Genomic DNA, 15851 nt, shown 5'->3' with positions numbered 1-15851 from the left:
AAAAAAACTTTCTTTAGAGTCTGTTTAAAAGAAAAGTCATGGTGAGCACATATTTCACACTGCGGAATCAGAAGGGAGGCTCCCATCTCAGGTCAGATCCTGTCTTGCAGATCCTCTCTTTCTCCCACTCTGTATTAAAATGTTTCCAATATTTTCCCCATTTATTGCATCTCATTCTGACGCTGTCTCATCACTTGGTTCCGTCACTCTGGGCTCTAGCGTGAGTGTGTTCGGGGTGTTCCGTCAGCTGTGGTGGGAGCTATAACCAGGAAACAGCGACGTGAAAAGGACACACTATCTACCACTTGTGTTTTGCTTTATTGTGGGAGCTGGGAGATAATCAAGGGGTTTCACTCGGAAGGAATGCCAAGCCCAAACTTCACGTTCAAAAACAAGCCCACAAAACCGCAACCCAAGATTTGCAAGCGACTTTAGAGAAAAACAAGCCCAAAGTCGCGTATAATAAGCGGACTTGGCAACACTGGCGGTGAACAAAGTAGAAACATTACCTCCACATTACCGCCCCCACCACTGTGTTCTCCACAGGGACCGTCTGTCTAAAGCGACGTCGGTCATGAACAGACCAGAGAGCAAACGCTGTACGGCAGGCGGGGATCATGGGAGTTGTAGTGTCGCATTTCAACGTGCTTATTATTTCAGATCCCATTTGAGAAAACTACTAAAAAAACTGTATACAGAATTCGTACTCGTCGTCTTCCGCTTCATCCGGGACCGGGTCGTGGGGGCAGCAGACTCAGCAGAGACGCCCAGACGTCCCTCTCTCCAGACACCTCCTCCAGTTCCTCCAGCGGGAGCCCAAGGCGTTCCCAGGCCAGCCGAGAGACATAGTAGCTCCAGCGTCCCCTGGGCCTCCTCCCGGTGGGACGTGCCTGGAACACCTTCCGAGGAAGGCGTCCAGGAGGCATCCGGTATAGATGCCCGAGCCACCTCAACTGGCTCCTCTCGATGTGGAGGAGCAGCGGCTCTACTCCGAGCCCCTCCTGGATGTCCGAGCTCCTCACCCTATCTCTAAGGGAGTGCCCGGCCACCCTACGGAGGAGGCTTATTTCAGCCGCTTGTATCCGGGATCTCGTTCTTTCGGTCATGACCCAAAGTTCACGGCCATAGGTGAGGGTAGGAACGTAGACCGACCGGTAAATCGAGAGCTTTGCTTTTCGCCTCAGCTCTCTCTTCACCACAACGGACCGGCACAGCGCCCCCATTACTGTGGCAGCCGCACCAATCCGTCTGTAGATCTCCTGCTCCATTCTTCCCTCACTCGTGAACAAGACCCCGAGATACTTAAACTCCTCCACTTGAGGCAGGAACTCCCCTCCAACCTGAAGAGGACAAGCCACCCTTTTCTGGTCGAGAACCATGGCCTCTGACTTGGAGGAGCTGATTTTCATCCCTGCCGCTTCACAGTCGGCTGCGAACCTCCCCTGTGCTGTAGGTCTTGGCTAGAGGGGGCCAGCAGGACCACGTCATCATACACAATTCAACCCGCCAAAGTGGCTTGTCGGAGTGGCTGTGTTTTATATATATATATATATATGTTCAGTATAAATGTAAACTTTCTAAAAAGTATTTGACATGTTTTCACCGACTGAGGATGCTCTGTAATGTTCATATTATGCCCCCTGGTGGTTCTGTTCAGTATTACTCTATGTGCAAAAGATGAAACCAAGGACGTTTAACACATTTCATTGTCATAATGATTAATAATGTTATGCACAAAATATACTTAAGAGTTGAGCAGCTTTTGAATCCAATCACAGCTACTATTCAAATGAAACATTCTTTTAAATCATTGGTGAAAAAAACATTTATTTTTGAAAAGACAAAACGGATAAAGTTAACAAGTTCATATTGTAAAACAAATTCAACAGATTGACTAAAAGCGAATGTATGAACTCCTCTGTGGGGTAGGTTGAGGTCCACCCTGCTGCAGCTGGTGGCGGAGCTGCTGGGAATAAGGATCTTCCAGAGACTTGACGGACACCACCGTCTTCGGCCCCGTCTTCCACTCGATGCCACTCTCATCCACCACCGACGCCTCCACAGTGACAACATGAGTGCCCAGGATGGAGAAGTTAAGCAGGAACTGGGTGCTGAAGAAGTCATTGTGAGGTTCTACTCGCTGCTCGATCTCATTTGTTTTACTATCAAGTGGTATCTGAAATAAAAAGAATCCGACTGATGATGAAAGAATCGCTTAAATCAGTTAAACCTGGGAAATATTTGCATAAATGAATGTAAGAAGTAGAATGTTTAATCTGAAACCAAAAGTAGGCGGGAAATCCTACTTTGTAGTCAGGCCCCGTCTTGCTCTGTAGAACTGAAGTGACATTGAGGCAAACAGATTGGATCTTCCTGAAGAGTCCCGGGGTGGACCCATGTTGTACCACTCCCTCTACCTTCAGAGTCAGCTGTTGACTGTTCTGAACCGGGATGGGCTCACTTGGAGTTCGAGGTGATGGAGAAAGAGCAAGCTGGAAAAACACAAAACATAAGAAAATCCTTTTAGGTGTGGAGAGAAAAAAGCTGCTGATTCTTTGACATAAATAAACACAGAAAGGAAAACATTTCAGTGTTTAAGTAAGTTGGTATTTCTTGGAAATGATAGTCCTTATATTCAGAAAGAAAGTCACATGGGATATTTACGTGCAGTCAAACACCAAGTTACGCTGTGTTGTTGGTTTGGTTTCATTACTTGCGATTATGTTATCATTTAAGTTTTAAAGCAATTACCTTGATGCTGGTTGACTGGAGTTTTTGGAAAAAATATCTTTGGAAAGACAGCGGCACCTTCAGCAAGGCTATGACAGCATCACAGAGACAATTGGTATGCTGGAAAACAACCACAAGAGTTCTTAGTCCGTTATGCTCATTTAAAAAAGAAAGAATACATAGAAAAGTCCACCATGGATTTCTGGAAGATGTTTCTAACAGTGGGTAGGCTTAAAATATTAAACCTGTACAAAAACAGACACAGAGGAAAGGAGGAAAGAAAGACAAGAAAGAAAAGAGAAAAAGGCCATGAGAGAGGAAGGATATAAGAAAGAAAGAAGTACATAAGGAAAGAAGGGCAAGTTAGGAAATAAAAAGGAGGGACACAAGAAAGCAGCGACAGAAAGTAGGAAAAAACAAGAAAGGAGACAAGAAGAGGCATTAGGGATGGCCTGACCCTAACCCTAAGGAAAGGGAGGTAGGATACAGGGAAGAAGGACGGCAAGAAGGAAAGTAGGATTTAAGGAAGGGAGGTTGGAACGACACAAGGAAAGAAGCAAGAACATGGAGGATGAAAAGGCAAAGGCCCCATGGAATAAAGAAAAGAATGGAAATTTCTTTCAAACACAGTGTTCGTAGTTCTAGTCTGACCAGGTGTGAAACAGGGGGGTGTTTCTTGGAGAGTCCTTCCACTTCGTCGAGCACATGGTGAAAGACCGACATCATCCGTCGCTCATATTCGCTCTCTGTCTGAACAGACCCCGATGTGCCGTGCTCCTGAAAACTAAATCACACCAACAGCGTAGGCATGTTAAAAACATGAGGGGCCTCCTGCAGATGTGGTATATGGAAAGCGTAAATAATAATAAAAACATAATGCTTTTTAAATGGTCAGCTGCTAATAGCTGTTGTCGCTGGTATTTACAGTTCTGCTGAGAACATACACTCATCCTGAGCTTGAATCTCATCACTTTCTTCTATTAATGAGTTATTAAAGCCGTTCTCTTTAAAGGACTGAATCAAACTTCAGTGAAAACAACAAACAAGGTGCACAAGTTAGATTTTTTTTTTATTTGTAGATCTTCTCTAATCCACACTATCCATGAGAATCCCCAGCACCAAAACAAACACCTTCAAGCTCGACTGAAACTTGGGACAAAGATGTTATTTTTAGGGTCGTTGTCCTGCTACAAGGTGAACCTCTGCCCCAGTCTCAAGTCTTTTGAAGACTCCAACAGGTTTTCTTCCAAGATTGCCCTGTATTTGGCTCCATCCATCTTCCCATCAACTCTGACCCCCAAGAGAAGCATCCCCAGAGCATGATGCTGCCACCACCAAATTTGACAGTGGGGATGGTGTGTTCAGAGTGATTTGCAGTGTTAGTTCTCAGTCACAAATAGTATTTTGGATTTTGGCCAAAAAGTTCGATTTTGGTTTCGTCTGATCAGTGCTCTCCTTGTTCAACCTGTAAGTTTAGGTGGACGGCCATGTCTTGGTAGGTTTCCAGTTGTGCCATACTCTTTCCATTTCCGGATGATGGATTGGGCAGTTGTCCGTGAGATGTTCAAGGCTTGGGAAATCTTTTTATAGCCTAAGCCTGCTTTAAACTTCTCCACACTTTATCCCTGACCTGTCTGGTGTGTTCCTTGCACTTCATGATGCTGTCTGCTGCCCTATATTCTCTTAATCAACCTCTAACCAGTCGTCACAGAGCAGCTGTATTTGTACTGAGATTAGATTACACACAGGTGGACTCTATTTAATCATCAGGCAACTTCTGAAGGCTATTAGATGCACTCAGAGTAAAGGGGGCTGAATACTGTGGAAAAGTTCAAGGGGTATGAATACTTTTACAAGCCACTGTACATCAGCAACTCTCACCTGGCTGCCGGTGGGTCCAGTATCAAAGCTTCGATTACATGAGAGACCAGCAAGCAGCTCTGCTGTTGTCTGAACACACAGTTAAGAAGAAATAAATTAGAGCAGAGGAGTCAGGGTGGCCGCAGTCTGACAGCACTGATGGACGCTTAAGGATACAACTCCACGTTGCGAAGGGTAGCATAATCTGCGTCAAACAATGACTGGTGGCAATCAGCATAACGAGCAGCAAGACTCCTGAACTCCTCCATGCATACCTTCATCTGGAAAAGAACAAAAAAAAAAAAGAAAAAAGAGTAACATCATGATTAAACACATCAGGGGATGTTTATTCTACTCGGATGCACAACTCCTTCTCATCAGTGACTGATGTAGTATGACTAATAGGGTCATCAAAATAATCACTATTTTCATATTCCGTAATCACTGCAAAAAAATGAATTATTTACAGATACTAGTTGTGTCAAAATGGAAACAAACCGACCCATCCATATGGACCCCAAATGATCGGACTTCTCCTGCGGGAGCGCTGCAATATCAGAGACACTCAGCCCCTCCCCTCCCTGCAGCCTGACCTGACCGAAACAAAACGTCAGCTGCTGCTGGACGTTTTAACTCTAACATGGTGAGTGCAGCCAGAAAAAATTCAATTAAATATGCAACCCTCTTTAGCCCACAAGGCAAACTCAAAAGCATTGTTCAGAGTTACTTTCCCTATGAGGCAGACTGACAGGAAAAAACTAAATGCTAAAGGATGCCCCACGCTAGCTGTGGTGAAGCTTCAACACTGATGTGTTTTGTTTTTTTTAAGATTTGTTATGCGGCACTAATGGCACTTATCTTTTTAGTTATTTGAAAGTAGGCAGACAGGAAGTGGGATGAAGAGAAGGGGAAGACATGCATCAGAGGTCGCCAGGGTCTGGTCATGAACCAGGGACCGAAGCCTCCGTATTTGATCCCGTGCACTACCGCTACGCCATACCCCCACACAGATGTTTGAGAGCAAGTTAAAAAGGTCAATGAAGCTCCTGTATCTGCAACAGTGAATCAGTAAATGTCCCAGATGACATAAGCCAACACTATCTGTTCAAATATTAGCTTCATGGACGCCCCAATGACAGTGCTCCGTCGGTCTGAGCTCCTCATTGAGATGCGCAAACCAGTGCATTTGCACTGGTTTGTTTACACGGCACAAATATGCAATGTATGTGCCAGATCCATGTTTGATTTGAAACACAATTTAAGTGATGAAGGATCCTTTATTTGTCCCTTAGTAGTAACATTTATTTGCATCAACATCAAATTGACAGACAACTGGAAGCACACAGTGGCACACTAATGATGAGCCACTATGATAATATAAAAAAATTGCTGAATCTGAACTGAATCATAGGTACACACTTCCATAAAGGACATTAATACTTATACTGAGTGTTGACTTGCCTACAGTTTTACCAAACGGGGAAGTGACACTTAAATTATATATTGTTCTAAATGAGGGCTGAACTGTCCACTACTTATTGGTTTGGCCCTAATAAAGGAAGTTAAAATATTGTCATATTGTAATTCATATTTTTTGTCTTCGAAAAATGTTGCCATGGTAAAGTAAATGGTATCAAGTATTTTTCTTAGCATCGGTTTCGGGTTTAAAATGTTGGTATCGTGACAAACCTAATGACAAATAGACCCTTGAATCACAACTGATGTGGCTATAAGAGAATAGAAGACAGACAATTTAAAGTCTGACTGAAATATAATGATCCTGTTTCTGCTACCACACTTCATCTAGCAGGCAGACACACAATATTTACACTGTGCCTTGCAAACGTATTCAAAACCCTTTGACCTCGTTCTACATTTCGTCACTTAACAATAAACTTAAATCTATTTTCCTGGGACGTCCTGCAGTATTGCATAGTTACATAATAAACTGCTCTGATCTGGACCATTCAGTTGGAGCTCTGTCTGTATGTTCGAGATAGTTCATCTGCTGGAAGGAGAACTTCTGCCCCAGTCCAGTTTGTTGCAGCCTCCAACAGGTTTACTTCCAGGATTGCCCGGTGTTTAGCTCCATCCATCTACACATCAATTCTGACCTGCCTTCTTTTCCAGACTGAAGAAAACCATCCCCAGAGCATCATGCTGACACCACCATGTTCTACGTACACTCATCGGCCACTTTATTAGGTACACCTTGCTAGTACCGGGTTGGACCCCCTTTTGCCTTCAGAACTGCCTTAATCCTACGTGGCATAGATTCAACAAGGTACTGGAAACATTCCTCAGAGAGTTTGTTTCATATTGACATGATAGCATCTCACAGATGCTGCAGATTTGTCGGCTACACATCTATGATGCAAATCTCCTTTTCCACCACATCATAAAGGTGCTCTATTGGATTGAGATTTGGTGACTGTGGAGGCCATTTGAGTACAGTGAAGTCATTGTCATGTTCAAGAAACCAGTCTGAGATGATTCGTGCTTTATGACATGGCACGTTATCCTGCTGGAAGTAACCATCAGAAGATGGGTACACTGTGGTCATAAAGGGATGGACATGGTCAGCAACAATACTCAGGTAGGCTGTGGTGATGACACGATGCTCAATTGGTACTAAGGGGCCCAAAGTGTGCCAAGAAAATATCCCCCACACCATTACACCACCACCAGCCTGAACTGTTGATACAAGGCAGGATGGATCCATGCTTTGATGTTGTTGACGCCAAATTTTGACCCTACCATCCAAATGTCACAGCAGAAATCGAGACTCATCAGACCAGGCGACGTTTTTCCAATCTTCTATTGTCCAATTTTGGTGAGCCTGTGTGAATTGTAGCCTCAATTTCCTGTTCTTAGCTGACATGAGTGGCACCCGGTGTGGTCTTCTGCTGCTGTAGCCCATCAGCCTCAAGGTTCGACGTGTTATGCGTTCAGAGATGCTCTTCTACATGCCTTGGTTGTAACCAGAGGTTACAGAGTTACTGTTGCCTTTCTATCAACTCGAACCAGCCTGGCCATTCTCTTCTGACATCAACAAGGCATTCGCACCCACAGAACTGTCGCTCTCTGGATATTTTCTCTTTTTTGGACCATTCTCTGTAAACCCTAGAGATGGTGGTGTGTGAATTTCCCAGTAGATCAGCAGTTTCTGAAATACTCAGACCAGCCCTTCTGGCACCAACAACCATGCCACGTTCAAAGTCACTTAAATCACCTTTCTTCCCCATTCTGATGCTCAGTTTGAACTACAGCAGATCGTATTGACCATGTCTACATGCCTAAATGTATTGAGTTGCTGCCATGTGATTGGCTGATTAGAAATTTGTGTTAATGAGCAGTTGGACAGGTGTACCTAATAAAGTGGCCGGTGAGTGTCTTTACTGTAAAAAAGGCTGAAAACTGTTTATCCGTTTTCCTTCACCACACAAATACAGGGGTTGGACAATGAAACTGAAACACCTGTCATTTTAGTGTGGGAGATTTCATGGCTAAATTGGACCAGCCTGGTAGCCAGTCTTCATTGATTGCACATTGCACCAGTAAGAGCAGAGTGTGAAGGTTCAATTAGCAGGGTAAGAGCACAGTTTTGCTCAAAATATTGAAATGCACACAACATTATGGGTGACATACCAGAGTTCAAAAGAGGACAAATTGTTGGTGCACGTCTTGCTGCTGCATCTGTGACCAAGACAGCAAGTCTTTGTGATGTATCAAGAGCCACGGTATCCAGGGTAATGTCAGCATACCACCAAGAAGGACGAACCACATCCAACAGGATTAACTGTGGACGCAAGAGGAAGCTGTCTGAAAGGGATGTTCGGGTGATAACCCGGATTGTATCCAAAAAACATAAAACCACGGTTGCCCAAATCACGGCAGAATTAAATGTGCACCTCAACTCTCCTGTTTCCACCAGAACTGTCCATCAGGAGCTCCACAGGGTCAATATACACGGCCGGGCTGCTATAGCCAAACCTTTGGTCACTCATGCCAATGCCAAACGTCGGTTTCAATGGTGCAAGGAGCACAAATCTTGGGCTGTGGACAATGTGAAACATGTATTGTTCTCTGATGAGTCCACCTTTACTGTTTTCCCCACATCCGGGAGAGTTACGGTGTGGAGAAGCCCCAAAGAAGCGTACCACCCAGACTGTTGCATGCCCACAGTGAAGCATGGGGGTGGATCAGTGATGGTTTGGGCTGCCATATCATGGCATTCCCTTGGCCCAATACTTGTGCTAGATGGGTGCGTCACTGCCAAGGACTACCGAACCATCCTTGAGGACCATGTGCATCCAATGGTTCAAACATTGTATCCTGAAGGCGGTGCCGTGTCTCCGGATGACAATGCACCAATACACACAGCAAGACTGGTGAAAGATTGGTTTGATGAACATGAAAGTGAAGTTGAACATCTCCCATGGCCTGCCCAGTCACCAGATCTAAATATTATTGAGCCACTTTGGGGTGTTTTGGGGGAGCGGGTCAGGAAACGTTTTCTTCCACCAGTATCACGTAGTGACCTGGCCATTATCCTGCAAGAAGAATGGCTTAAAATCCCTCTGACCACTGTGCAGGACTTGTATATGTCATTCCCAAGATGAATTGATGCTGTATTGGCCACAAAAGGAGGCCCTACACCATACTAATAAATGATTGTGGTCTAAAACCAGGTGTTTCAGTTTCATTGTATAACCCCTGTATGTACTAGTCTTTGTTGGCTTATCACAAAATCCCAATAAAATACATCGATGTTTGATGTTGTAGCATGACAAACCGCGAAGAAGAAAAATATTTGTGCAAGGTACTATATGTCTATTCAATGTCTCTAATTGTTCTAGACCAAAAAACCCAAGGTTCGGTTTACCTGCACTGAGATGCGGCCACATCGTTGGACGTCATCGCCTGACGTGAGAGCGATAGTAGTGGCGATGGCAGGTGGAGGGCTGGTTTTCAGGCTGTTGCAGGTACAAATCAGCTGCGACAGGGCTTGTAGAGTGTCAATGCGCAGCTTAATGAACTCACACTGGAACGTGAGCGGGCTCAAAGGAGTACTGGCAGCCTGCAGAAAGAGAGATGAATCACATCTTACAAAACAGTAGTACGTACGGAGGTCTCATTACAATCTAAATTAGGTTTCTTAAGTGCTGAATACCATCAGCTCTTTTTTGAACACACCGTGAGCGAGGCGATGCCTTTTTGGTAGGAGCGCAAGGCCTCTGCGATGGCGCTCATGGCTCCGCTGTAGTCGCCCTCCTCCACAAGACTCAAGCATTGCTCTGCCTGGGAGAACTCCTTTAGGCTGTTCAGCCAGAAGTAGAAATGCTCTGATGCCACACGGGTGCGAAGACACTGGTAGAGCTCGCTGGAGAACTCGTGGCATCCCTGCAGTTTAACAGCAAGCAATTTATTCTCTTATGTCATGGAGTTGTGACCTCATCGTCACAATAATATTCACCTACCATGCGCGAGGCTTGCCGTGCAATCCGATAGACTGTCCAGCCATTTGCAACGTTCTCCAGCTGCTGTTTGATGACTGTCTTCACTTCAAGTGACAGAGACGATTGACTAGCGACAAAAATCACGGTCGCCAAAGAAACCTACAGCAATCAAAGTCCTGTGAGTGCATCTTAAACTAAAAACATCTCAAATGATTAAATGTGACTCTAAACATCACGAGAGGACTTTGACCCCTGCAGCATTTCTCACCAGAAGCTCCTGCTGCTCGCCGGTGGAGGTGTGACCGGCCACCCGGTAGAGATCAACAAGATCTCCCAGCATGCCGTCTCCCAGGACGGGCAGGTGGGTGGCGATGGCTGAGAGAGCATGGCACATGTGGACACGTGATGAGTGGCAGGATAAGTGGAGCTGGCCAAGCAGGAACTCCACAGCTGATTGGCTGAGATGAGGACGATTTTTTAGCAGCTTAACGAGCGAGGTGAGCGCAGTCTGTGGTGAAACAAAAGAGGAAGACAAGGCATTCATCGTGAGGTAAATAAGAGGTGAAATGACGTATATATTTACAGATAAACTGCTCTGTTAGTCCTGATACTGATTGCTAAGATTTTTGTCTTGAGTGCAATACATCTCTTTGTAAATTCTTGTAATAATTACCTTTGAGCCTCTCTTTTTAGGCAGAAAATTAAAGTTTTTTTTTTTTTTTTTTTAAATGTGGCCTCAAACAAACAGTACTTTGCGTAATTTGAAAAACCTAGATGGAAAATTAGAGTCCTCATTTATTCATAAGCGAGCAAACTTACAAAATTAGGTGATTATTTCCTATTTCTACATTGTTTTGGGGCAAATATTTTTAACCGTTTATTATGATAAATTCAGGAGTGAATCAAGTAGTCATCCAGGAGGTTACTAAAGAACACAGAACAACATCTAAAGCGCTGCAGGCCTCACGTGCTTCAGTTAAGGTCAGAGTTCATGATTCAACATGAACTCTGACCTTAACTGTGAACAACAATGAACGATGAACATGATTCAACAGTGTGTGACTTTGACTAGGATGGCCTAGTCAAAGTCCTGCAATCTGATGAAATTGTTTTCAAGCATCGGCTTGATGCTTGAAATCTCTACAAGGTGGATGAATTAAAACAAGTTTGCAAAGAAGAACAGATAAACGTTCTTTCAAGGTGGTGTTAAAGACTTTTTGACTGAGGTTATCTTTATCTGATATTTAAATTTGCTTGTTTATCTGAAATACTTTTTAAAACTGAAGAAATGTGTAAACCTTCATGGAAACCATAATCAGAACTACTTCTTACAGTACTTGCTACAGTTTACATAACCTTGTGTTGTGTTTACATTATTGTCTTACTTTGAGAGTGGTCTGTGCACTGGGGCTGCTGTCCTGACTGCACAGCATCAGAAGAGACTCCACTCCCAACACTGTGTCCTGCTCCAGTTGTACGATATCTGAGGGAGGAAAACCCACAATAACAAACAATTAAAGAGACTCTGAGATAAAACTTCCGAAGGGAATCTGTGCTGAAGGAAGGACCTCACATAAGCCATTGTCCACAAAAACCAACCTTTTTCCGGACAGGAAATGGCAATGTTGGAAAGCACCACGACCCCATGAGCCGCCACTGACAGGTTGCTGTGGTAACAACATTCTTGCGCCAGTTTAACCAGGTCAGTGAGCCGAGGGAGGATGGAAGAGCCAGCTGAGGAAAAAGTTTTACGGCATTATGTTTTTACGATCAAACAAAACATTAAAGGTTTACTTACCTGCTGCATTGCTGAAGTACTGCTTGATGGCTATTGTCCCAGAGAGTGTGGAGAGGACAGCCAACATTCCCAGTTTCAAACTGTTGTAAGGGATGGTCAAAGCACACTCACACAGAGTCTGAAAGGATTGAAATGGTTACATTTTAAAGCCAAAAAAATCATCACAATAAGTATCCAGTCTGACTGGCAGCATTTTCTACCTGAGTATTTTCTCTGATCCAAAGGTGAGGAGCCTTTTTAGCCAGGAGCTTTAAGTCATTTATTGCAAGCCTCTTTACAGCTTTCCTCGGATCATCTCTCAGGTACTGAAGGAGAAGCTGCAACTGGAGAGATAAAATTTAGCAAATTAGATTTTTGCACTGCAGCAAACCTTCTAGTAAACACAATGTATCACCATTAGCCTCTGCTTTCTCTGTGGCAATACCTGCTTGGGGATATCAATGAGGGAGAAGGCAGCCAGCTGCGTGAAGGTGTGCAACGAGACGATGACCATGGGCGTGGAGGGGTAGGAGTTGACCAGGTGTTGCAGGAGCTCTCTGCTGCTGGATGCCAGGCTGGCGTCGTGATGCATGTGCTGCAGCATGGGGATCAACTTCAGCTTCAGATCCACCGGCGTGTCCAAACCTGCCGTCGTAATTAGGCAAGGTTCAAAAAGGAAAGCAAGTCATTGACTCACCAGCATTAGTCCTAAAACACTGAGGAACACACACTGTGAAAAAAATAAAGACACTCTTGTGTCTACCATATTTGGTCAAATGGAGATGTAGCGTTTTTATGTTTTAACAACAGTGAAATATTCAAGGAACAAAAAATAAAGAATTATAACCAAAAAAAAACTTGTATTTTTCTTGTAAAAGGAAATTTTATTAAAAGATTATTAGACACCAGCGGCATAATTCTCTTAAGTTTTTTTAGATTGGAAAAAGTTCAAATAAAAACACTGAGTTTCTCTGTTAACTGTGTGGGTGTTTTTTGTGATCTAATGATTTGTTGAACATGTCAGAAAGGTCAAACTACCTCCCATGAGATGGAAAGTAAATGCTAAATCAAGTTATGGTACACCTGTTAAACATGGCTGCTATGTGGGACAGACAAGTAGTTATAGCTGCTCATTTTCTGTAATTTTAATGCAGTATAAATATCTTTCATAACAACTAGGAAGCACGGAGGTGGAAGTGTCACAGTTTGGGTTGCTCTCTGCACCAGAACCTGTCCAGCTCGCCATCATATAACCCACCAGAAATTCTACAATGAATCAGAAAGTGCTTAAGGTACATGTGAGAGCATCTGTAACAAAATTAGAGCAGAAGCAGAACTGGACCCTGCAACATGACAATGGCCCAAAACATACCAGTAAATCCACCACGGGCTGGCTGGGAATCAAAAGTCCCCGGTCTAGTGAAAGCTCGTAACTTTACTCATTTAGGTGCAATGGGGTGACAGGAAACATACTGTACATGCAAAAATCCCTTCAAATATCTCTCAGGTGGAAGTGAGAAATGGAGTCAACCATCCTCAGACCGATGTCAGAAACTGGTAGACGGCTACAAGAAGTCAAAGGGGGTAAGACTAGCTGTCTTAGGAGGGTAGGGTAGGGTGGGGTGTCTTAATCTTTTCCTCAGCAGAGATAAAAAAAAAAAATTCAACATCAATATGTGAATGTTTCTTAGTAAAAAATTGCAAATTAATAGGGTGTACTAATTTTTCACAAGACTGTAGGTTATCTTTAGATTAGATTGGATTAGGAGTCATATTTTACCTTGAATCATTTCACTGACTTTGTTACATATTCCAGCAGCAAAGTCCCTGAGAATTCAAAACAGTAAAATGAATCATTTGAGCCAGAAAGCAATCACATATTTTAAGATGGTACAGCAGTTCTACCGATCAGTTTTTCATACTTCGACTGGGCAGAGAAACTTGCAGCAGCAAAGATAGCAGCCTCAACTTCCACGTTGTCGTGAGAATCCAAGCTTTGTCGAATACTGTGGTGGGCATTCTTCCTCTCTGGGATGATGGAGGCCAAACTACCGAGCATCCTACACAAGTAACAGGTTCAAACCTAGCTGTACTTAGATGTTATTCATTCTGATGTTATGGAGCATATTTTGTGCCAGCCATCTTACCTCAGAGTGATAGCTCTGGCCACAGGGTCGTTGCTGTGTATGACTGAAAACACTCTCTTAACAAATTCATCCACATTGAGAATCTTCTCCAAATGTTTCTCACTCTGCTGTGTTACTTTCAGGACACACAGACGCAGAAAGTTGTTGCTGGAAAGAGAGGGGACACCTTGTTGACAGTAAATAAAGGCTTTCTATTAATGAACCCCTTTTCATTCATTCTGAAACAAAAAAAAAAACTTTAGAAATTATTTACAGCATTTTACCCATCATACAATGCCACTCAAAGTACTTTATAGGCATTTTTATGATAGAGCACATACAGGTATCCAGTTGCAAAGTTGCTTTTTTTTTTTTTACAAGTTAAAATCTGAAACGTGCGGTGTGCATCTGTAATCCATGTAGTACTAGTATTTAGTGTTGTAACTTAAAAAAAGTTCAGAAGTCAAGAAAGGTTTTGCAAGGCACTTAAAATAATACAAGTCTTCGATTTGTCTTCTTTTACTAATAAATCTGAAAAACGTAAACAATGTCACATTCTGATGCACCAACCAATTACCGTAGGCAGACATTACCCCGTATTGGCCATTTAAATTCAGGTCAAACACTAAAAAATGTGTTTCTTCCCCTAATTTATTAAACACATCAAAACTTCAAACTTCTCCTGTTTTCAGTCTGTAAACATGTCATCTAAGAAAGTCTTTTGTGATTATTTTCATACAGAATTCAGCAAAAATTAGATAAAGGTTGTGACAAATGCTTTCAATAGGATTAAAAAACTACCTCCTTTGTCAGGGAATCTGCAGCACATTTTTTGTTTTTGTTTTGTTTAAGTATCAAAGTCTTAAAAAGGTCTTGGGAATCAGTTTGAGCCTGGAAATCCGGATCGGCACATCTGAAGACTCAGGCTATAGTTGAATAAAAAGACGGCATGATTGGCCATTACATGCGAAGAACACATGTTTGAGCAAATTCTTTACAGGAATACAGGTTGTTTTAACCTTCAAATGCAGGAAAGAGAATAGATTCAAGAAATAAATGTGTTTTTTCTATATGCAATGTTTCCATATACTCACTAATAATCCTGTAATTATACAGATATATTAAGTATCCCCTTATTTTTGCATAAATGACTGCCTCATTTGGATGGAGTGACCCTGAAAGGATTAGGGGGCATAAGCGATGGATGGATGGATGGGAAGACAACACAAAATCACCATACCATTACCATAATAAGCATAGCTACATTAGTTGTCAAGGTTACCAAAAGTCCTGCACTAGGCAATTAGAATAACTCATGTTCAAAGCCATCATACCCGAGCCTAAAGATGTCTGCGAGTTTCAGAAAAGCGGAGTTGATGAGGATGGGAAAGGGGTACTTCTGGAAGAGTTTGGGGAACAACACCACAGCTTCACACTGCTCTCCGAGCTTCCCCGATCGCAGGCCTGAAATTAAACACAATCCCCCCGGTCAAAGCACAGCGGTCAGCCCTCATAAGCTTGGTGCAACTTCAGTAAAACTTGAATTAAACACAAAACAGAACCAGTTCACAATCAATGAGACGCTATGCTACATCGTTAGCATTGCTAGCTAACGCACCTTTATCCAGCTCCATGAGAGCGGAGTTAGCGTCCAGTTCCTGCTCCCCATAGCACGCTTCTGACAGGAATGAACGAGCCGTTGAAAGCGACATTTCTGTTTTTTAATTAAGCTTTTAAGCAAACCGGTTTATAACAAACAAGTTCCATTAGCATCTTGCTCTTTAGAAACTGAACGGTGCCAATGACATCACATCCGGTTTGAAGTTTGACCTTTGAAAATAAAAGGCATGCACTTTTAATTTTGACACTAAAAAAGTCAAACCTAAGCTAAGTTATTAC

The 15851-nt window shown here is 43.1% G+C and overlaps 1 protein-coding gene across 1 annotated transcript; it reads right to left on the bottom strand.

The window, feature by feature from the left end:
- Positions 1-1807: 1807 nt before the first annotated feature.
- Positions 1808-15770, bottom strand: ints7 (integrator complex subunit 7). Its single transcript, XM_047387028.1, has 20 exons — positions 15571-15770; positions 15287-15416; positions 13974-14120; positions 13749-13886; positions 13607-13653; positions 12272-12471; positions 12048-12170; positions 11848-11965; positions 11649-11783; positions 11435-11532; positions 10318-10557; positions 10071-10208; positions 9787-9993; positions 9476-9670; positions 4768-4871; positions 4612-4680; positions 3382-3514; positions 2752-2850; positions 2307-2492; positions 1808-2176 (listed from the first exon to the last, which is right to left on the bottom strand). The coding sequence occupies exons 1-20, from the start codon at positions 15662-15664 to the stop codon at positions 1895-1897; spliced, it is 2883 nt and encodes a 960-aa protein (XP_047242984.1). The 5' UTR covers positions 15665-15770; the 3' UTR covers positions 1808-1894.
- Positions 15771-15851: the final 81 nt, after the last annotated feature.

The sequence above is a fragment of the Girardinichthys multiradiatus genome, chromosome 15, assembly GCF_021462225.1.
Source record: "Girardinichthys multiradiatus isolate DD_20200921_A chromosome 15, DD_fGirMul_XY1, whole genome shotgun sequence".
Lineage (NCBI taxonomy): Eukaryota > Metazoa > Chordata > Actinopteri > Cyprinodontiformes > Goodeidae > Girardinichthys > Girardinichthys multiradiatus.
This window is presented reverse-complemented; position numbering and strand designations above follow the sequence as displayed.